Source organism: Diorhabda sublineata, chromosome 1 (genome assembly GCF_026230105.1).
Source record: "Diorhabda sublineata isolate icDioSubl1.1 chromosome 1, icDioSubl1.1, whole genome shotgun sequence".
Classification (NCBI taxonomy): domain Eukaryota; kingdom Metazoa; phylum Arthropoda; class Insecta; order Coleoptera; family Chrysomelidae; genus Diorhabda; species Diorhabda sublineata.
Genome location: NC_079474.1, coordinates 31,675,225 through 31,699,951, shown reverse-complemented (window position 1 = coordinate 31,699,951; position 24,727 = coordinate 31,675,225). Strand labels below are relative to the sequence as shown.

Below are 24,727 nucleotides of genomic sequence, written 5' to 3'. Positions count from 1 at the left end.
GGAATCACAAAACAAAAAGCGAATTACCTGTATGCGCTGGTACGTGTCCGACATCATTGCAATTAGAAGGTTAATGAGCACAACCACCGAAACCAACATGTAGATGCCAAATACCACTTTGAAGAGGTTGTCCGTCCATAAGGGTCGAAACGGGGGTATTTTCGGATCTCTGTGTTTCACTGTCAGTTCGTCGTACGTCGTTTGGCCAAAGACGGCGAAAAATAACAGCTCGAACGCCAATATTGGACTCATTATCACTAAGAAAATTCGGTTAATAATAAATTTCAACCCTTTGGGGCCCTTTGAGGGCTACAATATTCAAATAGGGCATGCCACAAATTGACGCAGACATCACAAAATTTGCGAAAAACATGCCAAATATTTTAGCGTTGCTATATGTACAGCAGATATAGAATAAAAAAGCTTAAATTATGTATAATTTGAAGATATATGTGTCGTTTGCATAATTACGTACCTTTTTTGTTACCACCATCAATTTATACAAGCAGATAATATTAAATTCGTCATTATTTACAAAGAAATTACAATAACTAGTCGGTATAAAACGTCTGGCAATTAAGTAATAAAACTAATTGTTTTGCTGCACTTGTGGCCATTCCAGAGAAGTGAAATGTCAAGTAATTGCGCTGAGAAAATAAGACAAGTAATCAAGAACTTACACTTTGTTAAAAGTGAAAAGTACACACATCAATCCGTACAGGTATTCACCTCTACGTGAATAATAAATTCTTTTCTATGAGAAAATTCAGGACAAATGATAAATGGTCTCATAGAATTTACAAATATAAAAATAACCACATTTTATTGATATAATAGAATAATAAAAAAGGTATATAGATATGAAGGAAATGAAAATATTGCAATTGATAAATATGGATATTGAATGATAAGAACGATAAATTAAGAATTATCAAGAATAATAATGTAAGTACAAATAAAGAGAGGAAACCAAATGCAAAAGAAGAACAAAAGAATCGGAGAAATATAAAGAAGATTTAGGAAAAAAAAACATAACTATCTACGAGATAAGAGAAGAAACGACGCAGAAAAGGTTAGATAATCACTAGAGATTTAGTTAAATAAGAATAGGTACAACCACAGACAATAAAAAATGACAATCCAGATCTAATATGTGGAATGAAAAATAGTATAATAAAAAAAGTGAAAAATGTAAAGGGATGAAAGTACTTATACTTAAGTGAAGATTTCTCAAAAGATTGTTAAAGCAAAAGAAATGAAAATAACCAGGGATAATGTCCACAGGATAAGCATAAATTGTATAAAAACCAAAATATATACAGTAGAAACCCTGGAAGAAGTTAGAAAAGTAACAGATAAATCAAACGCAAGAAAATTCTTTGTTCATATAACATGTTTCGCGTGTTTTTTTAATCAAAAATGTGATTCAATGAGTCGCGCATGATTCTGTAGTTATAAAGTGTTCAAAGAGTGCCGTGATAGTGTGCAAAAAGAAGCGCCAGGAAGTAGACCGGTCGAGGTGCACATAGACATGGACACGTCAAGATCATTGGTTAACGTTTCGAATTATAGCAGACGAACTTAAATATAAACACAGTCAGAGTTTCTCTAATATTTCACAATGAGAAAGAAAGCTATGTGCAAAAATGATTCCAACAGACGGAAAGTGATCCTATGCTGCTAGATGAGGACAGTTGGTACTTCAATACGACCCCAAAATGACCAGCCAGAATTAACAGCGGCTATCGGGAACTAAACAAAGCTCGTATGAGTAAGTCGAAAGTGAAACCGATGCTTATCTTCTTCTTGGATAGCTGTAGAATGATCCACCCAGGACAGACCATGAATCAAGTATTCTATCACGAAATACTTGATAAACTTCAAAAAAATGTTCAGACATCGCAAACAATTATGACCATGAGCGTTGAGTGTAGCTATAGTTATCCTATTCGACAAATCTATTGCTTTAGGACTCCTTTTTATTCTCAAAATCCTAAATGGCGTAAAAGGAACGACTCTTGACGAATTTATTGAATCAATTGTGACGAGGGTGCTGTCGGAGGTTTCAGCGAAAGATTTTTAGATGTGCTACAATACCTGAGTGTCTAAAGCAATTACTTTGAAGTAGTTCTAGTTGTTTCATAAAAATAATTGTTACAGCATCAGTTTCATTACTTAATTGTCAAACCTCGTGCTAAAAATCGAACAGCAACAGTTGAGTTGGTTTGGACACATAGTGAGAATGAAGGAGGGCAGAACAGTTAAGATAACCGAAACAAATAATAAGAACAGAAGAGATAGATCCAGTAAAAGGACTGACCTGGAGATACGCAAAACAAGTAGTGAATGATCGAATCAATATCATCTCTACCCCTATGATAGAAAAGATTGCGAATAAGTATTTGGAAATTCTTAAGTAACATCTTTTAAGTACGACTTAGTTGTAACCACCTCGAGACAGTGACCGTTAGATAGAAGTATAAAGAATGAATACCTACGAGTATTTCGCATTTCACTGATGCGACATCGCCTACGTCTGTGTTAGTCTACTTCTATTCCCCTACTATCTTTGAAGAGTTGGAGACTTGATGAATACTAGAAACGCTCTTGGCTCAAACTCTAGAGATATTTAAACTCATTACCAATCTTCTAGCGTTAAATTTGAAAAGAATTACATTAAACTTAATTGCAATATTGGATTTCTAACTATAGTGTAGTGGGAATTTGTTAATAAGGGTGGTTTTTTATTCATTTGCTTTTGCGCTTTTTCTGATAAAAGTAATATTGCAGTAGATCTGGCAACATTGTGCTAGTGCGGTTTATTTATGTCTTTCTCACTTCGAATTTCAACTTTGTACAGCTACCATATTATTTTTGATAGTGTCCTCATTCAAGTTGTGTTACAGAAATGGAGTAACGAAGTTTGGAACAACGTTGTGCAATCATGTTTTTGTGAAATCCTTCGTTTTATTGACAAAAATGTAAGAGATATTGTTAAAGTAGATGGTCGTTCAACAACAAGAAAGATTATATGAAAAAGCTGTCGTACTCACCTAATTCTTGTTACTAGAGCGATTACTAAACAGTTGTTTTTGCAATTTTTAAATACATTATTTTATTAATTTGAATTTATTTGGCATATTCTTCTCAACAACGATAACAGCAACGTTAAAGACATATACACACACAAATAAAAAACACGTAGACAAATCTAGTATTGAAATAGGATAAAGCTCACAGGACACCTAAAACAATTACCTAAAATGCTGCTAAACGTCATACGAGAGATAAGGTAACGTATTACATAAATGTATCTTCATAGAGTAAGACAGTGTTACATAAAGGTATCTTCACACGTAGGACAGAACATGAAACAGGACAGAGCCAACTGAGCTTAAATGACCAAACTTACTGCCGGTTACCCGTTGTCGTTTTTTACGAAGATTGGCTCTTGGTATCGGCTGGTTGTAACTCAATTCCTCTATCCATTCAATGTCACTCGAGAGGGAATCTCGGTCTGATATTTGGAAAATATAATACATAATATACAATAGTTTTTTTTTCTTAGTATTAAATGAATAAATAGGTGTCATAATGTCGTTAAAGCTTCGTTGTGTGTGGTAATAGTATAAAAATCATTAAATAAATCAGACCTAGCATCAGAAAAATTAGTTTTAGATGCTCAAAATAGAAATTAAATGAGTTGAATGATAGTCTGTTAATTGTAATAACATTAAATTTATTCTAAATTACAGACTTTTTTGGAGCTTACTGATAATTAGTAACTTCAATTGAACGGTATGTGGTTATTAACTGATAGAACTTTCTTTATGTTTTTTATACTATTTTCATGGTGTTCATATATTAAAGACTGAATCAAATTTTTGGTGCTTCAATTTGTGCTAATTTTTGAAGTTCCATATGTAACTGAAAAAGAATGTGTAGATTCCGATGTTTTTTTTAAATATTTATGCTATTTACAAGTTTTATAGAAATGACTAATACAAAGTTTTTTTTTTTAATAAATTCATTTGTAGTTTTCTGTGTCGTAGATATTCCTATCATTTCATATTTAAGAATAATTAGATTAGATATTTGGCAACAATGTAATTTATTCCACCCATGATGAATACCAGGCAGTTCGGATGAGATTCAGCGACAACATAGACATAGTAATAATAAATTACGCGATTCATATACTTCTGTATTCAAAAGTGGTGCCAACTTTATGAAATAAGGCCTGCGGCATATGGTAAAGCTAACTTTGTTCCACGGTGATTACTGTAATGAGATAAGGGAATAGAGAACCTAACCTAACCATACAAGAAATTAAGAAGTTCAATTTCAACATTTGGAAGATATAAATAAACCGTCACTTTCATAGTATTATGTTTTTATATTAAATAACAATAATTTCATCAAATGCGCAGTTTAGTATTACCATGTCCATGAGCGGGAATTGTAAAATTTAAAGACGTATCTATCATTATTAGTAAGTTAACCTCAACTGTGAAAAAAAAATTTACGATATGATACGTTGTCAAGTTTACTTATATATATATATTTGTAAATCTATGCGAAAAAATTTCGATTATTCAATAAAGTAGCAATTACCAATCTTCAGATTATCTTAACCCAAACAATTAACCGAAAATACTGCACAGCCGCCATTTTCATAAAATTTAAAAAGCTTTCGATCAGTTTTATCACGGTGGACTTATTATGAAGTTTCTCAGTATTCTTCTGTTATATATTATTCAATAGATATATCCATAACCATATTTATCTCAACCATTCATCCCCCTACTCGCATTCTACAAGGAGCCCTATCAGCCTCTCTACCATATTAATACCTTCAGCACCTTGATACTTCTTAGAAATCGTTTAATTATATGCAGATGATACGCAATTCTCGAATTGGTAAGAAATGGAAGGTGAAATTCACCACAAGAATTTTAGGAATTTTCGTCCAATCCAATAATCATGATAGGGACCCATTTCGTGATTCAACATCAAACACATTTATGCCTATTTTCAGTGCCATAATAATTAAAGTTACATCTGTTTACTAGACCATTATTGTAGAAAATATATACTGTAAGAAACACAAATTGGAAAAACTCTTCTTACACTTTAAGGACCCATAACCGGAAGCCTGTGCTTGTGTTCGAATTCCCAAGTACTGATCTTAATCGCAAGAATCCTTTGTTTTCGTCGGTGCTGTTATCGTATTCTTTTGCGACAGTTTCTGTAACACGAACTTTGGCCGAACTCGTTTAGAAACTTATCTTGTGTGGATAGTCTCGTTCAGGATATATGCCATAAGGATGTTTCTAAGGTATTCGCATATGATTAAAATCGCGCCAATTCTTTCTTGGAAAAGATTGTCTAATATTTGAAAATATCACTTTCGTTAAACAAATATCTCGGACATAAACAACGATCCCGTTTGTTACATTTAGCGAATAAATACAGGTGACTCACCCTGTACAGTTTTTTCATTAAAACTGACAAAAATATAATTAAGATTGAGTAAATACATATAAAAGAAAATCAACTAAGTAAATGTTGAATTTTACCCCATTACTAAATTTTTACAATTGTGGATCATGTTTTAGTTAAATCTCAAAAAAAATTTTCGAAATAGATTGTTATGAACAAGTTTCGCAAAATGGTTCCCTAATCCGGTCCTTCCAGCTACTATGAAATTTTAAAAATTCCGCGACGTCTTTCACATATTCTTTTAAATGGCTGAAGCGCCTTTGGGGTTTCCTTTTAAAACTTTTTATTATAGCGGGCGGATTATTTACAGTATTTCTTTTGAATGATTTCTATTATTTTGTTTCTTTTTGTTCTAGAGGTTTGTAGAATTCTATTTGTGGTATATGAATAAGTTTATATAGTGCAGTTTAGTTAGTTTTAAACAAATAGTCGTAGTGAAAAGAATGAATTAGTGAAAGAAATTATTTAATTGATATTTATAAGTAAATTATTATAAGTTAAGTGTATTATATAGTGTATAAATAAATTAAGTCAGTGTTTATTAATTCATGTTTCAACAAATCCGGAAAACTTTACAATATTTCCAAATTTTATTTTAGACGACGCCATCTGAAAGTTGTTCGTTCTATATTTATTAACATACCGATAGTTGCGATTTGAGTGTTGCATGTAGTGAAAGTGACAATTCCGTACTACAAAACATTTTCGGGATGCTCTGGAGTAGACAACTTTAACTTCTTTAAATGTGACTCTAGCCATTTGACAGTTGACAGTTTCACTTCGATGATTTTGCATAACCTTAAATTTTCTGAAATCATTTGTTTTATCCGAAGGTTTGTCTAAATTTATAAATAACAATGAATGATGAAAAAGAAAACATCAGCGATGAAGAGTTACTCGAATCCGCGCACCCTGATCTCACCGAACTATTAAAATCCGGCTAGGACGCGTTATATGTATTTGTATATTGATTGATTAGTCATTTCTATAGTACCATTTTTACGAATGCCAAAAAACTGCAACTGCAAAAATGAATAGTTAAATGTGACTTACCGTCTAGAAAATATCCTGGTTTCAAAACGCCTTGTCTGTTGAGTCGTATCAATTCAGTAGGGGTTAAATTTGCAAACGGTTGATTTAATGCGACAAATTGCATCGAAAATCCAAATACGAAAATAGCCAAAACGGCCAAAAATCTAGCTAAATCTTTCATTAAATTACCAATAATGATAGCCCACGGCCCGAACAAATGGTGAAACGATAAAAAATCTAAAATTTGAACACAAGCTAATACAAAACTCAAAGCGAACAGTTGATTTCTACAGTACAATAAAGTAGGCCATATAACTTTATCGTTTAGCAAAAATGCCAACAAATGTACACCCACGCCGAATATACTAAACAACAGTACGGATATTTTGATCCAACCTAAGCCCGATTTATCACTAGGATTGGTTAACTCGAATAGTAAAAGTCCGCTTAACCAAACCAATAATATCCATTCGTACGAATAAGGCAACAAACTTCTCCTTAATACAGGATAAGGAGGAGTTATGGCAACTATTAATAAAAACGTCATGAGGTAGACGTGTGAAGTTAAATACGACATGAACTTAATTATCGGAACTTTATAATATTTATGACCTAACGGAAGAGTGAATGCTATCCACACTGGGGGACATATTATGAAAAACACGAACAACAACAACGTCCGCCACGCCGTCCAGTTGAGGGCTCCTCTCCACAATTCCTGAAAAGATAATACATTTTTAGTACCTCATCGCATTTATCACAATATTACTCATCCACAAGAAAGTTTTTGAATTTTTGATCACATCTCGTAGTAAATTCAAAATAAAGCTTAAGGTAAAATAATTTATTGCCACTTTCTATGAATAGTAGGGATGGGTATCGGTAGACAAAACATCGATGTTTTTTCATTTATTGAACATCGATGGTTGATAATCATCGGAAGAAAATCATCGATGTTTTCCTAAAAGAACAAAAAAGGAATAAAAAACAATTCAGATCATATTTTCATGAAAATATGAAAGAAACGTTGTAAATTAACTGATTTTTCTGTTTGTAAATTAACTGATTTTGCGTAATAGCGTAAATACAAGTTTCTGTTTTTCTAAAATTCATTGGTAAATAAAATTCCGAAATTAATTTTTAAAGTCGAAAACGAAACCCAGTTATTTTTAATGTGTATTTAGCTGTATTACCTAATTAAAAATTATCTGTAATTTTTCATTCATTATTACCCAAAACAACAAGGTTATGAGCTTCAAAACAAACTTTATTAAAAAGAAATAAATTTTACAATTTAAGTTGTAATAATAATTAAAAACAAAAAAAACAATATAGAGAACAATTAATCAATTAATATTCAAAAGATAAAAATTTTGAAATAAAATTAAATTTCCCAAAATTTGTCATCTGGTTCATGCAGAAAAATAAGTTTCGCAGCCATATCCTCTGAGAGGCGATTTCTGAGAGAGTTCGAAATCAGACCTGTTTGCGAGAATAGACGTTCAGATGGAACGGAAGTGGCAATTACAGGCACATATTTGAATACTACTTGAAAAATAGTAGGGTAAGTGTCCTTCATCATTTTCCAGAAAGCCAGAGGGTTCTGCTGAATCTTCTCGTTTGGGGAATTTAAGTATAACGAAAGTTATACTTTGCAATTCATTAAATAACAAATTTATTAATTAAATCATTTCAGTTGTTCTAGAGGTTTGACCTCTATAGATAATAGGTACAAATCTGAAGGCGTTCTTGTCCCATAGAGGTCTTTAGATAATTTTTTCTTTAAGGAGATACTCTAGTTTCTCAGGTGGAAAAAATCCATTTTTTTCCAAAAATCATATCTATCATGTATAGAAAATGACGTCCGCAACGAATTCGCTGCACGTGACCGGTGTGATCGTTGCGCGCTCGCTCCGCTTTGAAGACGCTAGTACGCTAGTACGATAAAGCCCTAAGACACCGTGGAGCATCGATTAGTTCAATTTTGCTGTGGAAGTTCCAAAACGTACTAGATGAGAAAATTTTTAGTATAAATAACATGCGCGAACTTTCAAACTTTCTTTTTCTCGAAACACTATTTTTCGAAACGGTGAACACGATATTTTAGATCCGATCTTGTTCAAATTTGTACAGCATCTTTAATATGTTATAAGCCAGCGATTGAACTCGGATTATCATGATTCTCGATGGTTTTTTCTTTTACGAGTGAAAAAATGAGTAAAAAATAGAATGTAGTTTCCAAAAGTATTCAATAAAGACAATTTTTGTAGTTTCGAATTGAGTCTAGTCTAAATATTAAGATTAAAATGCAGTTTAGATTTTTGATTTCGGATAAGGAGCCGCATTTGGTTACCGTCAAGCACTTCCTGTCGGCCACTATAACATTGATTCTATTTTATATTTTGACTTCAAAAAATATATTAAGCTTATTTAAATGTTAATAAACTTTATACAAAAGTTTAAGGCTCTTTATTTTTATATGAACCTTGGGATCAAGGGATAAACGCTGAAGGTGACTTATTTAAAACTAGATTTTTACCTATTCTTTACCTGGAGATAACGTTGCACTACAGTATGTGCAATAACTTCCTTCTGTTCGTTTTCTATTAATACATCTAAAAATTCTACGTTTCTCCTATCAGTCGCAGTCAAAATCTTTCCAGCTGAGTCCGCACCAGCCGCTAGAGCTAGAAGTTCAGTTGCCATAGCTTCGCAATATTTTCCTGCTGCTATTAGATCCTTCGCTCTCTCTTTTTCTTTGTTTGATAGAACGATTAGTATATTTGACAGTTTTGCTGCGGTATCCACGGGTGCAGGTGATACTAAGATGAATTCTTCTATTGGTTTGTTGTTGTGATTTTTCGAACAGACCATAAGGTTGTACACAAATCTAGAAATAACAAATACAAGTTCAAGGAGATTTTTATTGAATTTTATTCGAACTTCTTGATAAACATCGAAATGGTCGAAACGTCAATTTTTACCTGTTTTTAAAACTAATTTTTTTAAAAAAAACCTAAATGAAGACGATTTATTAAGAAAAACATTTTAATAACTGCTAAACTATTTGCTTTGTACATTTTTCTTCTTTGAATTGAAAAGTAGAAATGGGCTAAAAGTATGTTGGAGGTCGAAAAGAAATTAAAGTTACTCAGTTAACTACCGTCTATCTTCCATCAAGGCATATGTATCGTGTTCCTTGGTCATTAAATATTCCAAGACAGCGTGATGCCCCTCGGAAGCGGCAAACCAAATTGGAACAGCTCCAAGATTAGTTTCCGCTTTCGGTGAAGCTCCTGATTCTACTAATAATTTTACTACATCAACGTGACCTGCTCTAGCTGCGTAATGTAAAGGAGTCCATCCGTTTCGGTCCTGCGAGTTAATTTCAGCACCTTGACCTATAATTAAACACATATTTCTAACTTATTCAGAAAATATATATTTTGATCTTGTACCCAATAAAACTTCCACCATTTGCAAATGTCCGTGTTGGGCAGCAATATGTAGACCTGTTTTTCCATGTTTATCATGACTTTGCAATAACTCTGCTGAACGACTCAGCAATAATCCAACGACTGTACCATGACCACCGTAGCATGCTAAATGCATCGGATTGTAGCCCTGAAAATAAAAATTGAAGCTCGATTTATTTATAATGAATATACTTACATTTTCGTGTGTTGCAGCATCAACTTGAACTCCTGCTGAATTCAACAGTAATCTAACTACGTTTTCATTGCCCGAAAAAGCTGCTAGATGTAGAGGCGTCATTCCTGATTCATTTCCAAGAGCAGGAACAAGTGAAGCTCCGTTTGGAGCATCTGATTTTACAGTTCCAGGTACGTGGGTCAAAAGTTCTCTAACTGTATCAGCTTGTCCGAAATAAGCCGCAACATGAAGTGGAGTAACACCGAGTTTCTTACTGATGATTCTCAAACTATTGGAAGATCTTAATACTTCTAGGACCTGTAAGTGGCCGTATTCGGCCGCTAGATGTACAGCGGTGAAACCGGATTTGTTTTCATCTGTTATATTAGCGCCAGCTCTGACTAAAGCTTTAACCACTTCGGCGTGTCCGCCTTCCGCAGCCATTTGCAAAGGAGTGGAATCAGTTAGTTTATTTCTGGCTGATATTACTCCTTGTCTATCGAATTTCATCAACTCTTCTATTACAGTTACACTACCTTGCGCGGCAGCTATATGCGCACAAGTATTACCATCCTTTGTAGTGGCCATCACTAGACTTGGATGCTGTTGTAAAAATAATTTGGCAACTTCGGAATAATTATTTTGGCAGGCTGCGTGAATAGGCTTTTGACCTTGTTCATCTGTAGCATCGATGTCAGCGCCTAGTTCTAATAATAATTTGCAAACTTCTATTTGACCGGCTGCTGCTGCTAAATGGAGTGGTGTTTGTTTCTTTAACGTTAGAATATCGATGACAGCGTTATGGTCTTTTATCAAAAACTTTACGAGATGGACGTATCCATTCATGGCTGCTAAATGTAGAGCTGTTCTTCCGTTTCTTGATTTCGAATTTATGAAAGCCTTGTGGGTGAGAAGGGAGTCGCATACTTGGAGATAACCTTGCTCGGCAGCTAAATGTAAAGCAGATCGACCTTCTAAATCAAATACATCTACTCTTGCGTGGTTCGCGAGAAGATTGTTTACCAATTCTATGTGGCCTAAAAATACAAAGAAATTCCATTCTTCTTTTCAGTCAGTTTTTAGTGAAAAGGATCGTTTATACCTTTCCGCGATGCTATAAGAAGTGGCGTCCAGCCATGATCGTTTTGTCGATTAAGTGCTTTTTGAGAATCCGTGGGTGTCATATGCGATATCATTTCCATACAAACACCATTATTGCCAGCTAAAGCGACGTAATGAAAAGCGGATTCATGTTGTTTGGTAAGAAGTTTTACGTCAGCTCCACTTTCTAATAAAATTTTTGCAACGTTTCTGTCCGAATTTGGCACTTCAACCTTAAAAATTTACGAGTATTTTCTATTATGATTAAAAATATAAAACAGGTAAAGGGGGAAAATTAATTTACTAACCTCTTCGGTTGTTACAGCACAAACATAATGAAGAGCGCTTTCGTCGTTGTCATTTATTTCGTTAACGTATGCTGCTGCTTTTTCTTCGCCTTTACTTTCTTTCATAAAGTTTATTAGTGCTTGAACTACTTCTGCTTTGCAGCCTCTTGCAGCTAAGTGTAATGGAGTTTCTCCCTTCTAAAATTTGAAATTATATTAAAGAAATCAGTGCAACGTGTGAAAAACTCATACAGATGAGATAAACAAAAGCTAGAAGGAAGTTATTGAGATATGAAACTAAGACTTTCAGTTTTTTGTAATTTATATTGAATGGAATCTTTCCAGAATCTTTTCAATAATCAAAAAGTTTATTAAATGACAATTCATTGCTTATTAGTGATTATGGACCATATTTTTGTCGTGAAATTCTTATAAATATGTTTATGTATATGTATATGAATAATTGCTGGAAATAAATGGTGAGGAAAATTCCATTTCTACACCTCATACACTGTAGTAATTATATTAACAAAAGGATATTATTAAACCGCAAGAAAAAAAGTTTTATCAGTTTTTTAAATATTTCAATTTGAGTTGATTTATAAAAAAAACTATTTATGATGAATGTGTTGTTTCTGTGCAAGGCCTTCTCAGAAAATGATTTGGTGTTTCAGAAACGTGAAGGTACTCTTAAAAATGTTTCTATTTTATTAGAAAATGTTATTTCTGTGCATGGTCCTCTCGGAAAATGTTTTGGTGTTGACATAATAGTTTAGAATAGTCGATAGAGACGTGAGCCTTCTGTTAACATAATTTTTTTCTCCAGAAATTAGTATTTCCTTGCAAATGATTTGGATTGAGCTGAAATGGGTTAAAGGAGTCAACAGAAACCTGAGCCTGCTGTTAATAATGGTTTGGCTATATGGGTCAGAAAAGTCGGTAAAAACGTGAACTAGCTGATAACAAAGTTTTCTCCTTCAAAACTTGCTGTTTCTGTGGAAGATCCTCTGAGGAGTCAGAAGAGTCGACAGGAACGTTAAATTATGACCTGCTGTTAACAATGTCTCAGTCCTATGCTAATAAAGTCAAGAAAACTACACCAAGAAAATGTACCGATTCACAAGTCGATGGCAACGATGGTTAAATTGAATTACTCTTCGAATTGCTTCCTCATCCATCGTATAGTTCAGATCTGCCCCCCAGCTATTAGCTGAACTCAAAAAATGCTCGCCGGTAAAAAATCCAACTTAAATGAAGAAGCAATTGCTGAAACTGGAACCTAGACAAATTCTTCACAAGCACGGCATCGAGAAGTTAGAGAAGTGTGGAAATGATATTTTGCTTTTTGAAACAGTGAATATACATAATTAAAATGACAACAATTAAAAAAAAAGGATATTTATCATTTATATATGTATACATACCTTGTTTTTATACTGTGGATCGCCACCGTCTTCTAGTAACAATAACAAAGTTACTAGGTTACCATATTTGGCTGCAACGTGCACAGGTGTTTGCCCATCATGAGTGGCTAAATTGGGACCAGCTCCAGACTTTAGCAACATCAATGCACATTTTTCCCCATCTTTAACCCTAGCCGCTATATGCAATGCGGTTTCTTTAAGTTTACCACCTAAAAAAGTGTAACATTTCTCAAACAATATAGAAAAAATTGTAATTCCATATTTTTTCTAGCTTTTTATGATAGTTGTTAAAAATTAACGAATAATTTGTTATTTTGGGAAAACGAGGTCCCAAGCTTTTCAGATTTAATTTTACCTTTTCTTTTATTTCCTTCAAATTAATTTGCATTCAATAATTTTTTACCCGCGAATTTATTGGAAATTTTGCGTTAATTTTGCTTGTGGATAATTTTATTAAATTCATTATTTTATTCAAATTCTTTTACCTCTCACGTGTACGTCAGCTCCGTACCCAAGTAATGTTTCAACGACGAGAGGTTTGCAAGATTCGACGGCTATATGTAAGGCAGTATAATTATCCTAAAAATAAATTAGCATCGATTTTTTTTTCTAGTGGAAAATTCGTGATGAACTTACATTTGTTGTTACGTCGACTTTTTCTCCTTTTTGCAGAAGCGTATTGATTATTCCTACGTGACCATATCTTGCGGCAGTATGAATACTTCTAGCTCCGTCCTACACCAAGAAAAATAATTTTTTAATCAGCTCAGGAACAAGTAATTATTTGGTTTCATTTAATATAATCAACTCTTTGTGATACCAATTTTTAGTAGACAAATATAGATTGGGCAAGTTAAAAAGGCCTTAGGGTGACACAAGACGCTACTTCATATGATTTTTAGTTAGCCTCAACTTTCAAAAGACATGTGAATAAATTTAACAGCTGTCGCACTATTAGTTTGTAAGTTATAGCATTTTGTGTGAGGCAACAGTTTGAAAAAATGATTAAAAAAGAATTCCATGTGTTCATAAAACATTTTTTAACACAAAACGCCATTGCTTGGCTTAATAAACATTATTCTTACTTTGACCCAGAAAAATCAACTGTTGAGAAGTGGTTTGATGTTTAAACGAGGAGGTTGCACGCAGTGGACGCTGTTACCATCAAAAACATCGGAAAAGTCCACAAAAAAGTTTGGGGAACCGTCAACTGCACCATATTTTAATAGTTGAGATCCTAAATATTACGTTGGTACCATCGTGAATAAATATTTTGGTAAGCTCTGTTCAAAGTGGTTGCAGAGCTAGCTCACAATGGACCAATAACAACAACGAATTGATGATTCTGATCAGTATTTGGAGCCCTATTCCGAAACGTGGAAAGACGTAAAAGTCGGCTAGGTTATGTGATCAGTATTATGCGCATGGTATAATATGCATTCACTATCTCAAAAAGGGAAAACTCATAAACAGGGGCTATTTCGTAGCTTTTGGAAGGTGAAATTGTGGGAAAATGCTTCCACTTAAAAAAGAAAGAATTATGGTAAAATGGCATGAATTCGGCTCAGAATAACTTCCGCATCTATCGCCTTCAGAGAATCTCATCAGTTCTTCTTAAGAGGATGCTCGATAGACAGAAATTTGGCCCCAATGAAGAGGTTATCGCCGAAAAATCAAGATCAGCCAAATTTGTGTCAAATTTCGTCCCAATTACTCTTGATACTCATCTGGTACTTTAATAAACTAAAATGAAATTAGTCAGATACATGATTTTTACATGAAAAGGTTGAAATTCCGAATTCAATTACTAATTTTCACCTTTCCTAAGCATAATAGGAATAGGAATTAATAGAAAGACAGGAAATAACCATCTAGCGAAAAAACTACTTCAGTAAAATGGTAAAATTGTTGCGAAATTTCACGTGGAACTTGGAAAACTACATCCGAAACTTATAATTTATTGAAACGGGTGTTTAGCAATGAATTTTTATACGTGTTTTCGAGTGGCTAAAGGGTTTTTAAGATGTCAGAGAAAATTTTGAAGATGATTCACGATCGGGTCAGTACAACATTCAAGTGTATAACCACCGTGCGATTTCTACCTCTTCCTTAAGGTCAAATCTGCATAAAAAGGAACGAGATTTGTGTCTGATGAAGCTGTGGAAGAAAAAGCGGCGCGCGTCCTGAAGGAACAGACAGTAAAAGACTTCCTGTACGGTTTCGAACAATGAAAAATTCGTTTGGAGCGATCGATGTAGGTAGTAGAGGAATTAAACAGAATCCTAGAAATACCGTGAAACAATTCTTTTAGAGTATAATTTTTCGCGAATATCACCTGCCGCTGCTGCTGAACTGTTTTTAGTGTACATATAGAACTGAATATTATAAAATCGTCAACGTTGAAGACAAAACGAAATCTATTTGCATATCTATAAGGATTCTAGGAATTATTCATGAAACATGAAGTCTGTGCTTATCAAATATCACAATCTTGTACCTTGTTCGATGTATTCATAAACATTTATGGTTCTGTAAAGTTTTTAATTTGAAAAATCCACGACCAATTTTCAACTTAACCCACCAATGTTATGAATCATTGTAATTTTTCAATTAAACCATCAAGTGCTTTTAGCCGCATGAATTCGGCTTCTTACCTTATTTGGCATATGTAAGTAGACTCCTTTCTTGAAAAGCATCATTGCACAATCCGCATGGCCATTTAGTGACGCTATATGCATCAGAGTAGAGCCGTCTTTGGTTCTTTCTAGAATGCTCGCTTTAAATTTATCTGCTAATAGTTCTATTATATTCGCGTGTCCATTTTCAGCCGCTTAGAAAATATAAATTAACATCAATCTAGTTGAATCAACGAAGAAGGGAACATCATTCGGAAACTTTCGATTAATATTAATTCAATACAAAATTTCTAAAATTCTAAAATAAATAACTTTTCTAATGCAATTTAAGGTTAAAAACCATGCTGATACGGTCCACAGAGGCTGCGAGCTCCAAGATTTTGCATTTCGTGCCCTGCATGACACATGCGCACTAGGTAGAATAGTCATATTACTCATTTATATACAGATTTATACTATTTATACTCTGGAAAAGAAATTCATCATTTATTTTTGAATCCATATTAAATCAAAATGAAAAGACGGTTCAGTTAAACTTAACCTCCAAAAACTAGTCCAAACGCGCATGTGCAAGTGCAGTTCGAAGAGTCGTTGGCAAAGCTCATTAGTACCTTAATATAGTTGGCCGGTACTGAACGATTAAGCTATAATTGTTATGCAAGTATACATATATACAGTGACAAACCGACATGAAATTTTCACTTCATTGATTATGAACGCTGTGATTTTCAATTTTGCAACAAGAAGCAACTGCAAATGTGTTTGCGAAGCAGTTGATAGACATTGCAAATAATAAAGTCGCAGTCGCAGATATAGCGCCACAGTTCAATAACTATAATTGGCTTGGTGAACGAGCAATATTGGCCGCGAAAAATAAAGATGTTGAGGATCTCAATGCGACCATTAAGAATTTTCTTGGTTTCCTTCAAATCGGTTGACACCTTTATGAACTAAGACGATGTAGTACTATCCCACGGAGTTTTTAAATTCATTGGAATTGCCTGGATTATCATCTCACAATTTGCAGTTAAATTAAACATTAATCAGCCTCGTCTGTGCAATGGAGCGAGACTGGCTGTGAAAAAGATGATGAATGACGTCGTTGAGGCAACAATCATACAGAGGAAAATATAAAGGAGAGGATGTCTTGATCAAGCGTATTCCGATGATTCCAATACCATTCGATTTTAAACGTTTACAATTTCCGGTACGTCTAGCCTTTTAGATGACCATAAATAAATCGCAAGGCCAGTCGTTGGAAGTTTCTCTCTTTAAATTCATCAAAAGCCTGTTCATAACTATGTGTGTCTGTCAATATTAAATTGGGACCTTATAAATAGCCAGTATTTCAGGAAAACTCTGTTTTGTAGGTAAACAACATCATGTGTAATTAATCGAAGGTAATAATAAAACTTCATTCATACCGAGCATTTTTTTATTTGTTTTAATAGAAAAAGGATTCCTTTTGTTTGTTTTAAGTTTACTTTATACAAAAGTTTAGGTCTTTTATTTATCGATTGAGACAATACGAAGTCTGACGGGGCAGCTAGTATTCATATAAAAACACAGTTATTGAACTTACGATTCATGTATATTAGACAAGAGAACAAAAAGTATATTTTTTTAAATAATCTTTCGAATTAGCTGAGAAATTACGGTCATTATTTGTTTTTTGCGTGCTGAACTTCATTGTTAATGAGGGTCGATTGAATAAAAATTCAAGAAAGAAAGAAAAATAGAACCTTGGCAGAACTTGTTTATAGGTTAACGCTATTAGGTCATTGTTATTTACATTGAGGTGACTAAAAAAATCGGTACACTTTCTTTTAAAAATATAATGGATTAATTGTTATAGTAAAATCTTTTATTCTTTTATAATCTGGCCGCTCATTACAGAGAGTAATCACGTGCATAGTGCGTGAGAGAGAAATTGTAAGCCTGAATCGCACCATACACAACACAAAAAGGTATTTAGTGGCAAATTTGAATTGAATTTTAAATGCTTTTTTCAAACTAACATTTTTATTTGAATTTTAAATACTTTATTTTAATATCATATCATATAAATAATACTTTGATTTATCAATTGCATACCATTCATACATTAAAATCTTCGTTCACTTAGTTAATTACTAAATGTTATACCTACATATTTCACACGTTGCCTTGATTTTTTTAAAAGTATCTATAAATATATATAATTATTATTTTAATCGTAATTTTGTTTTCCCTAACCTTAAATGGCTAGACGGTTTTTCAAATTTATGGTATATTAAATAAAAATGTAAGGGTACCTAATACTGTAAAGTAATATCTAAGAAAGAAATGTCGTGCTATATGTTTTATTCAAATACGTATCAAAGGTTATAAAGTAAATTCATACAAAACGATATATATATATATATATATATATATATATATATATATATATATATATATATATATATAAATGATAATAATAATCTTTATAAACAACACAAGGTCCTTTCCTGAATAAATTTTTTGTTTTCAAAATAGGTGGTTGAGAGGGATATAAGGGCGGATGAATTTTTATTTTAATCTAAATCGGAATCTGATTCCGACGAGGACGAATCAGATCTTAAATTTATTATCAGAGGTTCCACTTGTTTTTCCATTAAATTATCAATGTCTCACATTTTATTTCGAAAAAACGGACATGTTAGATTGCCTACTCCAATTGGTTTGGGTAACATTATTTAAAACTTTAGTAAATAATGTTTGGACATCACTAATTTTAAATGTTGTGTTTTTCCTTGCCACCTCACCCTTGATTTGTGCCCATATGAGTTCAATTGGGTTGAATTCACAATGGTAAGGTGGCAATCGTAAAACAATTTTATTTTTCTCTTTGGCCATCTCATCAACGACATATCTTGTATCAGTCCACACTTTGTTCACCGTGTGACCGGCATTTACCCAAGTCTCGTCAGGATAATATATTTTTCTTCCTTCCTCCTCGAATTTTTTAATATCCCTTAGAAATCTTCTTCTCCAATTAATTATTTCGTTTTTTTCTTTCAAAACACAGTTTAACATGCGCTATTATACAGTCACATAACTCTTACTATAAAAGCGCATGTTAGAAATGTAGTTTAATTTTTAATTTTTATCAAAGTAAATAAATAACATAATAAAACAAAAGCTTAAAATAATTATTAATATAAAATTTTTAGAATATAATAATAATAAATTTATGTAACGTGCAGCTGTGTGAACTTGACATTCTCAGACATTGCGTCAGCCAATACGAATCGTTATAAAAGATACCATTAGCTTCCCATGAGCCGATCACGCATTTTTATCACTCTCACTACCGACCGGCCCGATTATAGCTATATGTGATTAAATTGACTTCCCCACTCGCACCTACCAGCTGTTTCAAAAGGTAAAGAGGAAAGTCTGGATTAAACTTATGCAAAATAGATTAGATTACGAAGATTTCAATTTTCATGTATTATCACAATGCATTTATTATGAAAAATTGATTTAATAGTTATTGATATGAAATACAGTGATGGAGTAGTATTCCAGAAAATAATTTCCAATAGTCTTTTTTAGATAAAACCCAGTTATATTGAAAACCGTTTCTGCCTTGTAGCAGTAAAAACTACGGTCGCTAATTACACTGGCCGACAAGATTTTCGTTACACAGGCGAGATCTTTATTTTTAAAATGGAAATACCCCTCCAATAATATGTACCACTTTTCATTAGCTTAATTATACCTATTTACATTAGCAGGTAGGTAATTTTATAAAGGGGAGGTTAATATCGGTAAATCTAATGGCCGAAAAAATACAATATAATCTATTGAGTTTCATAGTAAGTAGTTGTCTGTTCATAGTGCAAAAAGTTATTATAAAGACGAAGTCAAACTCGTTACAAAATTTCTCCTGGCAAATTTTGCTATATTTGTGAAGAATTTATGGTGAAATCGTAAGACCGAAAATGTGAAAAAAGCATATTTCGAATAGTTTTGTACTTTAATAGAAGACCAAGACAACCAGTGGGCCCCCCACGCGTGCTGTGTTACTTGTAGCGTGTTATTGGTGCAGTGGATGAATAGAAAGAAAAGGAATTTAGGGTATGGAAGGCATTTGTTAGTGTAGTGAGGGGATTTTTGGGCAATAATATGGGTCCAAACTACCAACAGTTAGTTGATGAACTTCTAGACGCCTACAAATCCCTACATTGAATATTCATTTCCTCCATTTCTATCTGACATTTTTTCCCGAAAATTTGGGAGCTGTCAGTGATGAGCAGGATGAAAGGTTCCACTACGATATTAAAACAATGGAAATTCGGTATCAAAGACGATGGGATTCGACCATGATGGGTGATTACTGTTGGTTTTTAAAAAGAGAAAGTGCAACCCCTCATAAAAGTAGAGCTAATTGATTTCTAAAGTGATTTTTTTCCAAAGTTTTTGTTTTTAATAGATATGAGGCATGTTCATTAGATGTAAACTACAAATATTTTCAATATATACGATTTAAAAAACGTCAAATTATTTTTTTAATGAATATTAAATATTTTACCAATGAATATTGTTCCATAAATGTAACATAAAAACCTTACGTACTACAATTATTTTTTTCATATTTTCGTATTTGTATAAGTCCATTCTCTCACAATGTGCAATTCATTCTTATGTTACTACAATAAATTTTTTTTGTCGACCAGTGTTATTTTTGGTTTTATTCTGTTAAATGCTCCCCACGATTTACCCTTTTTTATTATTGACAACAATTCTTTCTTTTCCTCCAGTGTTTCATCTAAACCTCGTATATGTCTTTGAAATCGGACTCTTTTTCGCGAGCCTTTTAAGTAAACATTTCTTATATTTATTAATTCATCGGTAACAATAAAGAAGCTTTAAATTTTTTTACTCGAAATGCTAAAACATACATTAAGATTCCATGTTTCATTGATATTTCACTCGAGTTAGTTACTTATCAAACACCAATAATATTATTCAGTACTTTCGCACAACTATGTATAAATATGTTCAAAAACCACATACCTAAATGCATCGGTGTTCTATCTTGATTGTCGGTAACACTTGCTGAAGCTCGAACTCCATAAAAATATTTTACCAGTACTTCATCTCCTTCAGCTGCCGCAATATGTAATGGAGTTTGTCCTTCACCATTTCGAATATCCACACTGGTACCGTAATCCACTAAAATCCTCACCTACATAATTTTTACATTATTATCATTTCTTAAACAGAAAAACCTTTCACAAGAATAGGTTATTGAGGAAACGCCGATGCTGAACATATTTCTTGTAGATGTTCAATGGTGATTGTTTTATTTGATGAAACTCTCAGTTATCAACCATTATAACCGATTCATAAAATTCGCCGTTGCCTTTTTCTCCTAATTAAAATACTTAAAATTCCGAAGAGCTTTTAGAAAACCGTTGGTCAATGTAAAATGAATTTTTTTCATAGAATTTATGTTAAAGATAGAGAGAAAGGCATGCAAGGAAAATTGTACGATTGGAAGAAAGAGCATCAATTTACCACTCTCTTTTTCTCTACTCGGTATTAAAATAAAAATTTTTCAAGTCGGTTTAATCAGAATTCTGCAGAGGAAGTAGAGAGAAAACCTGCAACACTGACGATCGACGAGATGGGATTTGCAAGACCTAATGGTGATGGAAGGATTCTTAAGGGCAAGGTAGTTTTCAGGAAGGTCTTCTTAAGCCGTCGCTTGCATTTGAAAAGGGGATAGAAAAGTTTTCTCTTGGGCTTTGAAGAAAGGGGGAATCTTGTAGTGATCCAAGGGGTGGCAGGAAAATTTTTAGATTCGATGGTGCTTGTATTGGGCTTGTAGGTTATTTAGATGGCTAGGAATGGGGATTATATCAATATCGATCTAAACGGTGTTACTGGGGCTAAATCGGCACTTGTATTTGCAGTATGTGAGGCTGCTCGGAAGACAAGAGCTTTTTGAGATGATTGGGTAAAGTACAATAGACGTTTGCTCTATATTTGATGATGGGACCGAGAACAGATTGTTGAGGTTATAAATGGAAAGAAAAATTTATATACTTTTTGCTTACCATATCGATATCTTTTCGTCGAACTGCTAGATGAAGAGCGGTATCTCCATTGGCTGATTGTGCTTTAACTTGTTCCGCCGTTTGTGCACTTAATAACTCTCTGCACATAGACTGATTTCCTGCTTCTACCGCGAGTAGCAGGGGTATCTTACCTCTCTGTAAATTCAATTTTTACCTTTTATTCAGAAGGTGATTGTCAGCATAACGGGACTTTCCCATAAATATTTTTTTCAGGTTATCGCTCGTACGAAGAGAGTAAAATGAGTTTTTTTTGTCAAATTTCAAATGAGGGAATGAAATTAGAAGCCCTTACTCCTATTGATTGGAAAATCCTCAAGTGGTGATAAAAACAAATCCATATAATTCCCGGCTCAGTCTTGATACATTTTGAAAACGCTGCTCAAAATATTATGCGGGTTTCGTCTTCCATACGCGATTTATATGAAAGTTTGCAACCATTTTGTAGTAGTGATATTTCCGAAATGGATGTTTTGAGCAAATTTTGTTATAAAACAGACCCATCACAATTTTGTAGGAGCCGTCATCTCCTGCATTTTATCGAATGAAGTTGGAAAAACCTTGTATAATATTGTTTTTACATAATTTCATGATTATTTTAGAATTAGGGAAATAGATTTTGGTTTAATAACGTATTATAAAATCTAAACAAATTACAATTATGACTATTAAAAGATATTATATAAGAGGATGGTTCCAGATGTATCTGACCCAACAAAGAAAACACAAAAATTTGGTTAACTTAATCTCCTTTCAGCTACAAAAACTTTTCCTTACAATGTTTAATAGATTCGATATCCTTTTTATAATAAGAATTTTTTCTGGGAACAGATAATAATTCGAGGGTGCTAAATCTGGTGATTAGGGTACATGAGGCAGTAATTGATTCTTTAAGTAATCAATTTTGCCCATTGCAAAAACAGATGATGAAACAACGCATTCTTCTTAAACAAATGTGGTAGTTTTTGCTCGATTTCTTCGCTCAAATGTTGCAATAAGTTCTCATAATAATCCCCGTTCATAGTTTTTCCTTTTACAAGATAGTCACTGAAAATTATCCTACGCGCATCACAAAAAACCGACGCCATGACCTTGCCTCCAGATGGAACGGTCTTTGTGTTCTTTAGAGCCGATTCCTCTTTTTTAGTCAATTGTTTTGATTGTTATTTTGTTTCGAGTGTGAAGTGATGGATCCACGTTTCATCCTTGGTTATGAAACAGCGCAAAAATTCGACTTTCTTTCTGTGAAACGTTGCCAAACACTCGATGGAAACATCTTCACGACGCTGTTTTTGTTTCATTGTGAGCAAATGCGATAGCCATCTTACGTACAGCTCTCTCATGTCCACATTTTCAGTTAATATGCGATATACCGCACTTTTTGAAATGCCTACTATGTCTGCTATAACGCGCACTTTTAGTCGACGATCATCCAGTACCGCTTTGTGAATTTTCTTCAACAATTCTGGGGCCTCACCTCATTTGGTCGACCACTGCGATGCTGGTTTCGTAGGTCCCACCACTTCGTCTATATTCTGCTATATTTTACTGTTTATAACGAAGAGCAGTTTCATCCAGAGTAAAATCTAATTTAAAAATTCACTGAAATCGTTCACTATTGAGCCAAACAGATACTAAACAACGTGGCGTCTTCAAACTTGGAACATATACATATAGTATGGAGGGTAGAGGTAAGGAGAACCATCTCTGTGTTACAGAAAGTGTCCATCAAATTCTTGAGGTTAGGGAGGCGCTACTATCGCATGAGTGTAAATTTTAAATAATGAGCTAGAAATTTAAAAATAAGGACAGGGAAAGAAAGAAGTGATAATTGACACTTGACACAGTAGTTTTAGTAATTTATATTTACAAAATATATTTTGTACTACGTGAATAGTTTAGATTTTGTATACCAATATTTAATTAACGACTCTAGTCATTTGAAATATAATATTTTCTAACACTGCATACTTCACTCTATCTAAAATAACTAAGTTCATATGATATCTCGTCCGACAGGAGCGCCATTCTGGTCAAATTTTGAATTATAATTTACCGTCTACAAGCGGACAGTTTTTAAGCTAAGCCCCCATATGAGATGGTCCCCCTTACCTCTACCCTCAATACTGTATAGATTGTGTACTTTCTAATACAGTGGTATTTTCAAGTAGCTACCGTCACCTCTGGGTCAGGCCAGGTACTTCAGGGACCGTCTTCGTATATTTTGGCAGAATGTTTTACAGAAATGAATTTCGTTTTCGTCGATACGAGCATATTACTTGGCATTGGAAACACTTAAGGACTACATAATGCTGCAATCTGTAAGTTCTATATTTATTTATTTATGAGGCAAACAATCAAAAACTAGTCTATATTATTTTTATTTATTTAAAATGATATTATTCAAATATCTCATTGATATTCAGATCTTTATCGATATCTGATTACAATAAACAGCTTTAAAAACAAACAGAAATAGAATTGAAGATGCTTTAAACCCAAACCGGTATCAATAAACTGGATAGGGTCGTCAATTGACAATTGGTAAAGTTTTTTTATCGATGGGCTTGTTTGTGCCAGGCAGCGCGGCGGAATGCAAGACACGCTATCATCACGAGAAGTATAATATTTTGTTAAAAGTAATGATATTTTTATTACAATTGTTGTTTTAATAAGAAGTTTATAAAAATACCACTTATTATGATATATTATTATCAATTTTAAACATACGAGGTGTAATAAAATAATGAATAAATTACCCTGATGTTGTGTCTATTTCAATTAGCATGTGTCAAAATCACATGTGTTAAGAATAAATAATCTAATATGATCTATAACCTAACCTAGACTTTTAGAAAGTTACATCTGTCCGGTTTAGAATCGAAATAAACCCTGCTTATTCAACATTTTAGTTTCACCATTAATTGAATCGATTGACTTTCCTTTCGGCTCTTTGAAATGGATTCATGAATAACACCAAAACGGCA

General features: G+C 33.3%; 1 protein-coding gene across 3 annotated transcripts in view; it reads right to left on the bottom strand.

The window, feature by feature from the left end:
- LOC130442035 (serine/threonine-protein phosphatase 6 regulatory ankyrin repeat subunit A) overlaps positions 1-24,727 on the bottom strand; it is a 45,823-nt gene that overhangs the window by 2,709 nt on the left and 18,387 nt on the right. The window contains exons 6-20 of one of the 3 annotated variants that reach the window (XM_056776003.1): positions 21,723-21,878; positions 20,677-20,848; positions 15,652-15,827; positions 13,634-13,732; positions 13,483-13,576; positions 12,998-13,206; positions 11,595-11,771; positions 11,288-11,519; positions 10,207-11,222; positions 9,993-10,158; positions 9,698-9,935; positions 9,085-9,424; positions 6,556-7,252; positions 3,413-3,517; positions 28-257 (exon numbers count right to left, since the gene is read on the bottom strand). In XM_056776003.1, the coding sequence (XP_056631981.1) occupies positions 28-257; positions 3,413-3,517; positions 6,556-7,252; positions 9,085-9,424; positions 9,698-9,935; positions 9,993-10,158; positions 10,207-11,222; positions 11,288-11,519; positions 11,595-11,771; positions 12,998-13,206; positions 13,483-13,576; positions 13,634-13,732; positions 15,652-15,827; positions 20,677-20,848; positions 21,723-21,878 (4,107 nt within the window). Of the gene's footprint in view, positions 1-27; positions 258-1,789; positions 1,815-3,412; positions 3,518-6,555; positions 7,253-9,084; positions 9,425-9,697; positions 9,936-9,992; positions 10,159-10,206; positions 11,223-11,287; positions 11,520-11,594; positions 11,772-12,997; positions 13,207-13,482; positions 13,577-13,633; positions 13,733-15,651; positions 15,828-20,676; positions 20,849-21,722; positions 21,879-24,727 lie in introns of all 3 variants that reach the window. The other 2 variants (XM_056776011.1, XM_056776020.1) reach the window with 2 other exon arrangements.